Genomic DNA, 10,123 nt, shown 5'->3' with positions numbered 1-10,123 from the left:
CCCAGTTCTACTAAAACAAACAAACAAACAAAAAAAAACAACCACCAAGTGCTTTTGGTCACTTTATAAATTTTGGACGGTCAGTTTCCTTTTCTATGCCAACTATGAAAGAGGAAGAAACTGTAAAATGTCTACTATATTTTCTGAGTTCCATGGAGGATAGGAAAGCAAATTATATAATCAACATATATTGAACTTTGATGGAACTCTCCCCAGAAACACAAATTACCTCTATGTACACATACAGAACTCCAAGGATGAGAATGATCATCCCAACTTAGTAGGTGGTGAAAGCTGAAGTCCTGGAAACTCATTAGTGACCTGCCCAGTATCACAAAGGCCAGTGATTGATTAGAACTAGTATCTCCTGATTTCAAACAATGTGCTATTATTTCTAGAATGATAAAAGTAAGAAAAATTTCATTCCATAATGTTATCAAAGTTGGAAGTCTTCGGAAAATCTGCTCAAAGACCCACTTTACTGAAACAACACTATTCTACACGTGGTTGGCAATGATAATTGCCACGAAATCTCTTGGGGCCTGAAACTAAGAGGCTTCAGATCGCCCTGACTACTAAAGAAATTTGCTCCCGAGCTTCTTGCAGCACCATCTCATCATTCACCTCAGAGAGAAAACACGTGGGTCACTAAGCCTCAATCTCTAAGCACATAAGTTGTTAGTAATTTCAAACCCAAAGTAAGGGCCAAGGAGAGAAAGAAAACAGACACCTGAGGGCTTGGGAAGGGGAGGGGCCAGGCTGCAGCGGGCCCTGCCTTTATCAAGGCTGGATTCACGTGACCAGAACAGAGGGCGGGCTCTTCCTCATGTTTAGGTATGTGGGTGCACGGCTGTTATTGTGAGGTGCACGATCGTCTAAGAGCATAGAATATATTCAGTATAATAGTTACTTGGGGGTAGAACAGCAATCTGGAAGTAAACTGTGTTTTCACACAGCACAAGGATAAGTGACCAGCTTTCTTGCATCTGTTTGACTCTGGGCTCAAGTCTCCGGCCTGTTTTAATTTTATAGTCATTGAAATGAACCAGAAAAAGACTGTTGTGGTCATCTGCATTATCATTTTTGAAAAGGAATTAAGTTTATACCTACTGATTTCAAGCATGTGTAAGCCATACTCAGTTTACCTAGCTTAAAAAAATACAAGAGGCCCTCCCTGGTGGCGCAGCGGGTTAAAGCACAGCACTGAGAATCTAAAGCTGCTTCCTCATGAGTTCGATTCCCGCCTGCCCCGGAGGTGACCACATGGCGTGGCAGACCTCTCCTGACCCGCCCGCTGCTCCCCTCAGCAGTGTATTTCGTTGATCTGCCTGCTTTGCACTCCACTCTGTCTCTGGTGAATTCTCTCACCCTCCACATCTCTGGCCTGTATCCCAGTTCTGTATGCACAAATAAAATAAAATCTTAAAAAAAAAAAAATACAAGAAGTTCGTTCCATTTATACTAACTTGACAGTCCTGAGTACTTACGGCATTTTTAAAGGAAGAGGCTTATCTTTGCTTATTCTGCCCTTTTCTTCATGCTTGGGGAGGAACAGCAACACTGAGCTGGGGGAGTCCCAAAGGGCCAAGTGAGGCCAACCCTGGGCTCCCAGGCATGACCTTTGCTTCAGTTCCATCTCTGCTAGTGAAAGGTTCCTTTCACTTCCCCAAGCTGTTTGCTCACATGGCTCAGAAAATTGAATAAAAATTCTGACAGACCCTGCTGAAGTGCATGATGCTGTATACATACATGTAGGCCTACAAAAATGAACATGAGTCTCTGCCTGAGTCTACCCAGGCAAGGCGCAGACTCGGGCACCTATGTACACATATCCACCACTTCTGACAGCCCCCACGTCATGTGACAGCCCTTTATTGGGGCAAGTGCTCATTTAACTGACGGTGGATGGAAACCAGAAGAAAGCTTCAGGGAAGGCTCAGTCTTCCAACAGAGTTTTAAAAAGAAAGTGAGCAAAGATTGAGGGAGGGAAAGCAGAGATGGCCAAAGGGCCAGGTCTGAAAACACAGCACGGAAAGCGAAGCGTTTGAAGTGACGCAATCCAGTTCAGGTAGCGTGTACAGGAATAATGAAAGATAAAGCCGAGTAAGGTGAAGTCAGACCGTTTTGAAAATGGTAAATGGCAGAACCAGAGAACCAGCTCTGTGTGCAAGGATCGGCCGGTGGCGGCGGGTGTTAAGGGGACGCGGTGGGAGGGGCGGTGGCACAGCCGCTGCCGTAGGCCAGGTGGGTGGCAAGGAGCGCCGTCAGGGGCAGCAGTGGGAAGAGCGCCAGTCAGAAGTCCTGGGCCAGCTCCGACAGCAGCTACTGACCCGGGCCGCCACGGTGGCAGGCCGTCCCAGGGGAAGAACGTGCAAGAGGAGCGCTCATGCAAATAAAGGCTTCCCGGCAGAGAAGGCAGAAGGAGCGGGCAGCCCCGTCCGCAGGCCCGTTGGCAGCCTCCAGGCCTTCCTTGCTCCCCAGGCGCCCAGCCAATGGGGGAAAAGAAACACACGAGACTCAAGAACATCTTATTAATACAGTATTTATTCGTCTTCCCTGTCGGACCCTGAGCCAACTGCGTCCCCAGGCCACTTTCCTGGGAGGTACAGGACAGGTGCAGGGCAGACGAGACGCGGGAGAAAGAACTACGGGCGGTGGAGACGGCTCCTTCACATGGCGAAGAGGATGAGGAAGGCCACCATCAGGCAAAAGAGCCCCATGGCCTCCGAGAGGGCAAAGCCCAGAATGGCGTAGGAGAAGAGCTGCTGCTTCAGAGAAGGGTTCCTGGGGGAAGGGGAGAAGGACTGAGCTCATCGTTCACACAAAGTGAAGGGCGAGCCCCACAGCGCGTCCACCTCACGGGGCGGCCCTTTCAGTAACACCAATACGCCTAGGTTCTCTGCCCATGTTAAAACCCCGTGAGGAAGGGACGATCCGAAACCCCGACCGCGGCCCAGGCATGGCTCCCTCTAGTGGGCCACCCGATCGCCACGCAATTCAGGCCTCTGGGTCTGGACATTTACTCAGGGCGCAACCAGGACGCAAGAGCTATCCAGAGTGAGCAGTGTTCTCAGACTTCAAGAGTGGAACCCCAAACTTGGAACACGAAAGCCAAACTGCAAACGGCAATAGTCAAAGTGTGGCAGCCTGAAGGGCCATTTGACTGGTTTCCCCTCTAACGGGTCTCTGGGGGCACACTCTGGACCCCCAGGGCTTCATGGAGCAGTCAGGAAAACACTGCACAGGACGACAAGGGTGCCAGAGGGAAGGAGACCACCTCTGACTTGCAAACAGCCAACATGTTTTGGGCTTTAAGAAGCTGCAAGTGGTCTGTGGGCCAAAATAACAATCAAAACGGCAAGAAGGACCCCCAACTTTGAAAATCATATTCAGCCTCTGGTTCCCTTATTCTATCCCCTTTGAAGCCTTTGCAAGGCAACAGCAGCCTTTAACAGAATCGTGAGCACCGAAGCAGCTAGGCTTTTGCTTCATACAAATTCTAAAAGAATAAGCCTGCTAAGAGACCCTGTGAGGCTCCAGGGGATTAATTTAGATCTGACAGTGAGCTGCCCAGAGTTGGCGGGGACCCAACAGTCCCAAGTGTCGGGGAGCAGTGGGGCTGGCTGCATAGGCAGTTTCCCCAGGGGCGACCAGGATTCCCCAGGAGGGGGACAAACAGCAGGGAAGCCACGAGGCTGTTCAGGGCTTGGCTCAGGGGCAGCAGCCTTTTTCTGTAAAGGGCCGGACGGTGCAAACAGACGGCCTCAGTTTACAACAGCCTGCCTTTATTTCACTTTCGATGGCGAGACCACTCAGGAGAGCCATGACGGGCGACACCATCCCCTGGACGGCGGCAGTCAGCTGTGCTCGGTCGGCTCTTTCGACCTGCAGTACCGTCAACTCACCGTGGGCTTACTGGACATATTCCAGCGGAGGGAGAGAGGAGCCGGGTGTTAGGGTTAGTGGGTCACCTACAGTCTCCTACTTTGAGAATGTAAAATCTATTCTAGCTCAGCTAGAAAGCCAGTCTGAGGCTGGCAGAACCCACCGCCTCATTTGCTGACCTGCTTTAAAGCAAAGCCTTCAAGAACTTTCTTCAACCATGGCAGTGTTCTGAGCCTATGTGGCTTGAAATGGTGACCACCAGCCAGCGGAGGTACTGCTCACCTGAAATATGGTTGACGTGACGGAGGAACTGAATCTTAACTCTGTAAACTTTTAATTGATTGCAATTCAAACTCAAACAGTCCCAAGCGGCTAGTGGCTACATCATAGCATAAGAGAGCTCTAGACTGCCAAATACCCATCCAGATCTTTGAAAAACGCAGCAGACCAATGGAGCATCTTACCTGGCATAACCAATGATGAGGCTCCCAAACACAGTCCCAATGCCAGCCCCAGAGCCAGCCACCCCGACCGTGGCAGCCCCGGCCCCTATGAACTTGGCCGCTGTGTCAATGTCCCTTGAAACGGCGCTGGTCTGGAAGCTGCGGCTGGGGAGAAGGGAGTTCAGCGGACGCGGGGCTGCCCAGCTGCTGGGGCTCTGCGGAGCAAGGGTAGGAGAGGTAGTTGTGAGGAAGCCGCTCTGGCTTTGGAGACTCTTGTAACAGTAAAAAGCCTCTGTCCATCAAGTCTGGGTTTGGGTTTCTCCCCCAAACAAGCTATTGTTAACTCCTGGAAACCATAAATGCTGCCCGGTAAACTTTATAATGCAAGATGCACCCTTGAAACATTTTCAGGATTCAGGTATGGTACAGAAGGGTAAGACTGAAGCCTTGTGCGAGGTGATTCAAAGCTGCCTCCTGGGGCTAAGTGCTGCTCACCAAAGTCAGGAAACTCGGCAGGGACAGCAGCTCCCAGCAGCACACGCCACACTCAGCATGGAGTGTCCACTGTCCTCCCAAGCCACCTGCCATCGATCTTGCACCAGTATTCCTGTGATGACTGTCCTCAGCACGCCCCCTGCTGGTCCTGCCGGGAACCTCCCCCACCCCAGGCCCCAGGCCGGGTCCCGCAGTACCTCATCTGTCAGTGCCTCTGGTTGTTTCAGCACCACAGCGGACAGCGATCTACTCAGCAGCTGAGAGGTGCTCCTGACCTAGTGGGATGACACAGGGCGAGGTCAAGGAAGGCTGTGGAGAGGAGTTTTAGGCCCACCCACGTTGTTATGTGGCTACCCTTTCTTTATTCTCCAATTCAAACCAGAATCCGGCATATTCTAGGCTCAAGAACTACCCATTCCCTGGTGCTTCTCTGCCTTCTCTGATTTACGGAAAGTGAGTCTAGTTCCTTTTGGGTCACCCTCCCTGAACCCATCTACAAAAGTCTTGAAGAGTGAGGAAAAATTTAAGTCTCAGAAACATTTGCTTCACTCGGTAAGAGATGGAAGAAACGGTCGGTCCACAAGAGGAAGCCAATGGTGGGCACATTTGCCCAGACACATCCTTCTGAAAAACAGGCACAAAGATCCATGCTCGGAACCCAGCCCTTCCTGGCAGCCTTTTCTGACTCCCTGGATGCCAGTGTTTCCAAAGCATGCGACACGGTGACGAACAGCAGGACTTTAGTCAGAGATCTGCATTCAAATCCTAGCTCTATTTCACCTGTCACCCTTGACAAATCACTTGAGTCTCCCCAAGCCTGTTATCTGTCAAAGGGAAACAGATCTCAGGGCTCGTGCGGACAGTAAACGCGATTGCGTATGCCAGCGGGTTAACATGGTCCAAGGCACAGCTCCGAAATGGTTCCCACAAACACCATCACTTGCACACATGAATGAACCGACTGCTTCGACCACCTGCTGATGTGTGGCTTCTTCCGTGTTGTTTCTGAGTCAAATAATGTCCCCATCCACTTCGCAGTTCGCACAGGGAAGGCCGTGCTGCAGCTTTCCCAACCAAGGACGAGGGCACCAGCGCGGGCGGCCACGCCAGGGCATCTACTCCACGTGTGCCATCTCCAGGCACGGACCTTCGGGACAGGGCAGCCTGAGTGCAGTCCAGAACCGCATCAACACGCGTCCAGGGTGGGTGGCTGACAAGAACCAGCTGGCCTCCAGGGAATGGGGCAGAGGTGTGTTTGCTCCGCACTCACTCTCCCACCAGGCTGCCACAGCTGACGGCTTCTCCCTGCCCAGCTGTCAACAAGGTCTGGCAAGGAAGAGACAAGATGTCCCTCCTTACGAACTCTCAGAGAAAAGACAGGTACTCACCAAGGAGGGGGCGGAGGCGACCTTGGCGCAGGCATACATTGTCGGGGGTGAGGCTCGAGCAGGCGAGCTGGAATGACAAGAGCGGCTCTGTACACATTGTCCGCGCTCCCCGAAAGACAACCTGATTCGTAGAAAAGGCCCTCTGCAAGCTTAAACAGCCCCGAGAGCACCAGGACTGACCTCAATTCATCAGCAGAGATGGAATTAGAAACTCGAAGCCAAGATTCCCTCCACACAGCTTCCAAGATTTTCTTATTCTCAAGTGACGCCCCCTTTTTTGAACTCATAGCAACTTAGTCCCCGCTTTCAGACCTGTCACCCATTTCGTGGCCTTATGGGTTGGGGTTGTGGGAGGAATGTCTCTAGTGTCCTCTGCTAGTTTCCCCAGTCTTTACACAAAAGAAGTCTTTTTCATTACCTGAGCCTAAAACACTGGGCCTTTATGTGGCAAAATACACCTGAAGAGGTGTGAACTGGTACTTCTGAATTGTGACAGTGTCCTCAACCAGCTCAAAAACCAAAAACAAAGAAGTTGCTCCTTAGAGACATCTGGGAGATACTTGTTGAAGGCAAAGACACTGGTAAGGTCTCCAACAATTTTTTTTTAAACTGTACTACTTGGAAGTATTTAATTCCTCAAAAACACTTCACTCTACTACATTAACAGGGCGAGGTAGATCAATAAGCAAATCTAACTAGTAGTAACTTGGAAGTATTTGGCTTTATCATACTCGGGGTGCTCAATGTGTATTTCCAAGACTTAACACAATGCAGATACCCTGTAGGTGCCTATGTTGGTAAAACTGAACTGAGAGTAGGTGAGGTTTGTCCCAGTGAAGGCGAGGCCCACCCGAACTGGAATTATCTGGGGGCAGGGAAGGTGTGTAAGTGACAGCTGCCAACTTTGGGATTCTACCATAGAACTTTCTGGTAAAAATCTTTGGGGTATAGCCCCCCAAAAGGCACTGGGTTTCAAAGAAGCTTCCCAAAAGACTCTTGGGTACCTTTAAAGCTGCCTTAAAACTATGGCAGTGGCGGGCCCTCCCTGGTGGCGCAGCAGGTTACAGCACAAAATGAAGAAGCTAAAGCCACTTCAGCATGAGTTCGATCCCCGCCCCGGAGCTGACCCACATGGCGCGACAGACCTCTCCTGACCGGCCCGCTTCTCCCCTCAGCAATGTACTTTGTCAGTCAGCCTGTTCTGCTCCCCACTCTGGTGAATTCTCTCACTGCCCCTGCAACTCTGGCCTGTACCCCAATTCTGTATGCATAAATAAAAAAATCTTTAATAAAAAAAAACAAAAACAAAAGAACAAAAAACAAAACTATGGCAGTGGCAAAGCCAGATGTGAACTCCTCTTCTGAGTTAATTAATGTTCCCTAATACTCTGTGGGTTAAAACATGCAAGTGACATGTAGGCCTGTGAAGTGACATTCCCTTATGTGAGGGGGACTCCAAATCATTCCAGTTTACACTCTGAATCCAGAATCTTAGTCCCGTTCATATTCACGGATGTCCTCTACTCTTGTCCTGTCCAGAACCTTGACTTCTGCTTATGGGTAACTCTAGACCAACTTGATTGCTGGTTGTCCTGCAAGTCCAACATTTTTTAAAAAAATCTTTAAAAGAGGGAGAACTGGCACTCCCTGGTGGCACAGCGGGTTAAAGCGCTGCATTGTGAAGCTAGAGGCAGCTTCAGTGAGTTTGATCCCGGCCCTGGGGGTGACCCATATGGTGCGGCAGACCTCTCCTGTCTTCCTGCTGTTCCCTTCAGCAGTGTACTTCGTCCATCTGCCTGTTCTGCTCCCCACCCTGTCTCTGGTGAATCCTCTCACTGCCTCTGCACCTCTGGTCTGTACCCCAGTGTGCATAAATAAATAAATATTAAAAAAAAAAAAAAGAGAACTCTTTCAACCCAAAGGCAATTAATCCTAAATGTCATCATTTGTAGAATGAAGTTGTTAGGAGGACTGAGTGCAACAGCATGGTTGAAAAACTTAATGTGATCTACCAGGTAATGTACCCCAACAAAGGCTGGCAACTAGGGGAACTAGGGGACCTCCCACCCTTCACCTAACAAGCCCCACTACTGGCGACCACCACCTTGACTACTGCGTCACCCTGACTCAGAGGCCTGCACCGGGGGCGGGTCTCCTCCAGGGGCAGACCAGCGCAGGTCGGGGGGCTACTCAAACATCCCCTCTTCATTCTCCTTTTCCTCCAGGGCTGAGTCAGGGGCAATTAATAAAACCCCTGACAGGAGAGGGGTCGGGGGGACTCCCCCATCCTGGACTCACCCCGCCCTTTTGGGACTGCTGCTTCTAACGGAAAACCTCACGATTGGTCTACACTTGTGGTTTTTCCCATTTCACCGGAATGTTAGGAAAAGCAGGGTCGTGGGGGGCTACCGATGGGTCCAGAGAAAGGGCCCCCCGGCTATGGCCCCCCTCGCCACAGCCAGAGGAGGGGTGCTTCGGCCGGTCTGTTCACTTCTACCACGTTCACAGTTTACTGTTAACTTGAAGGGTGCTGTATACGACCCACCACCTCCACTGTCGGGACCCCTGAGGTGCAGGGATGGGAAATCGGGGTTTCAGGACAAGGCAGGAGCCAGAATGGGCGAGCAGACGGCGAGTCAGGGGGCTGTGGCTGCTTGGAGAGGGGAAGAGCGCGAGACCAGAGCGTGTGCAAGGGCCGGTTGTGAAAGGAGAAAGCGAGCTCCCGGGACTTGACTGTCGCCCGTTCCAAGGCGGCGACCCAGCCCCCACCCCCCCAGAGACGTCCAAGATGGCGCCAGGCCCGCGCGGTTGGAGGTCACCGGCACGCGGAAGGGGCAGCACTGAGGTGCGGGGCCACCGGGGGCACAGGAGGACCTGAGGTCCAGGGTGCGGGCATGCAAGGGAAGGACCTTACAGCATCGGCGCGAGATGGGGCGCCCCGCGCGCGTGCGCGGCGCACGGCGGCTGCCGGGGCCCAAGGCCTTACCTGCTCCCAGTGCAGAGAAGACAGAGAGGGGCAGGGGGCGGGAGTAGCGAAAGGAAGGCTCGGCGCATGCGCGGCCCAGACCAACGAGTCGCCGCGCTGAGGCTAGAGTGGTGGCAAGATGGAGGGTCGGCCCAGGCACCACAGCGCCGCCAGCCAGCTCTGTGGGGGCGTGCGGCCCGTTGCGCCACCTGGTGCTTGAAAGGAGAACTGCAGGGGGAGCCGACCTTTGCAGAACCGGGGACCAGCTCAGCCTTTCAAGTCCTAACGTTTGTTCTGCACAATGTTTGGGATGGACTCGTGTCCCCCTCCCGAGCATGCGCTGTCATATTGCCACCCCTCCAAATGCAATGTGAAACAGCATACAATTGGTGTTTGGGGTACAGTGCCCAAAGTGTAGCAGGAGGAAATGAGGTTGTAGGGGGCTCCTGTCTGCTGTCACCCTGGCCTGTAACTGTATAGGTGGGAAACCCCTCGCATAGGCTAATAATCAGCGGAAATGCCCCACTACCCCTGGTTAGCTTATTCCTTTATGTCTCTTTCCCTCTCTCTTGTCCCTGCGATTGGCCATGAAGAAAATCAGCATCAGCAAACCTAGAAGACAGGTTCTAACGGTGACTGAGAACCAAGTCCCCTACCTAAGACCTGTTTCCTGAATAACGAGCAATGCGACCTGCAGTGCAGCCGAGGGCCAGCCTAGACCTAGACCTGCACGAGCTCGGCCAGCCTCACCCATGCAGGCTGAGACAGCAGTCCCCCACTCCTACCCCCGGGGGTGCTTCCAGAAGCCCCTCGCTTCCCTCGGGCCCTGGCCTCCTCCTCTAGTGGGTGGGAGGAAGAGGGGCGGTCCCGGTCCTCATCACTTCTTTTAGGCCTCGCTGTGGCCCAGAAGGATGGAGACGCCCTTTGCAAAGGCAGGGTGGCGAGGC

The 10,123-nt window shown here is 52.3% G+C and overlaps 1 protein-coding gene across 2 annotated transcripts; it reads right to left on the bottom strand.

Moving 5' to 3' along the window:
• Positions 1–2,526: 2,526 nt before the first annotated feature.
• Positions 2,527–9,285, bottom strand: ATP5G2 (ATP synthase, H+ transporting, mitochondrial Fo complex, subunit C2 (subunit 9)). 2 transcript variants are annotated; one of them, XM_012732612.1, is made up of 5 exons: positions 9,198–9,285; positions 6,212–6,278; positions 5,021–5,098; positions 4,350–4,543; positions 2,527–2,784 (listed from the first exon to the last, which is right to left on the bottom strand). In XM_012732612.1, the coding sequence occupies exons 1-5, from the start codon at positions 9,263–9,265 to the stop codon at positions 2,670–2,672; spliced, it is 522 nt and encodes a 173-aa protein (XP_012588066.1). In that variant the 5' UTR covers positions 9,266–9,285; the 3' UTR covers positions 2,527–2,669. The 2 variants fall into 2 exon arrangements, with proteins under 2 accessions (XP_012588066.1, XP_012588067.1); XM_012732613.1 differs by lacking the exon at positions 9,198–9,285 and adding an exon at positions 9,126–9,145.
• Positions 9,286–10,123: the final 838 nt, after the last annotated feature.

This window comes from Condylura cristata, unplaced genomic scaffold, assembly GCF_000260355.1.
Source record: "Condylura cristata isolate star-nosed mole 26May11 unplaced genomic scaffold, ConCri1.0 scaffold00034, whole genome shotgun sequence".
In the NCBI taxonomy this organism is placed as follows: Eukaryota; Metazoa; Chordata; class Mammalia; order Eulipotyphla; family Talpidae; genus Condylura; species Condylura cristata.
The sequence above is the reverse complement of the archived record's forward strand: the minus strand, read 5'-3'. Positions and strand labels throughout refer to the sequence as shown.

Coding starts and splice junctions, on each gene's coding strand:
- ATP5G2 (XM_012732612.1), bottom strand. CDS start 9,265: ATGCGCCGAGCCTTCCTTTCGCTACTCCCGCCCCCTGCCCCTCTCTGT. Junction 6,279..9,197: donor CTTCTCTGCACTGGGAGCAG/GTAAGGCCTTGG, acceptor TTGTCATTCCAG/CTCGCCTGCTCGAGCCTCAC. Junction 2,785..4,349: donor CTCATCATTGGTTATGCCAG/GTAAGATGCTCC, acceptor CCCTTCCCCCAG/GAACCCTTCTCTGAAGCAGC.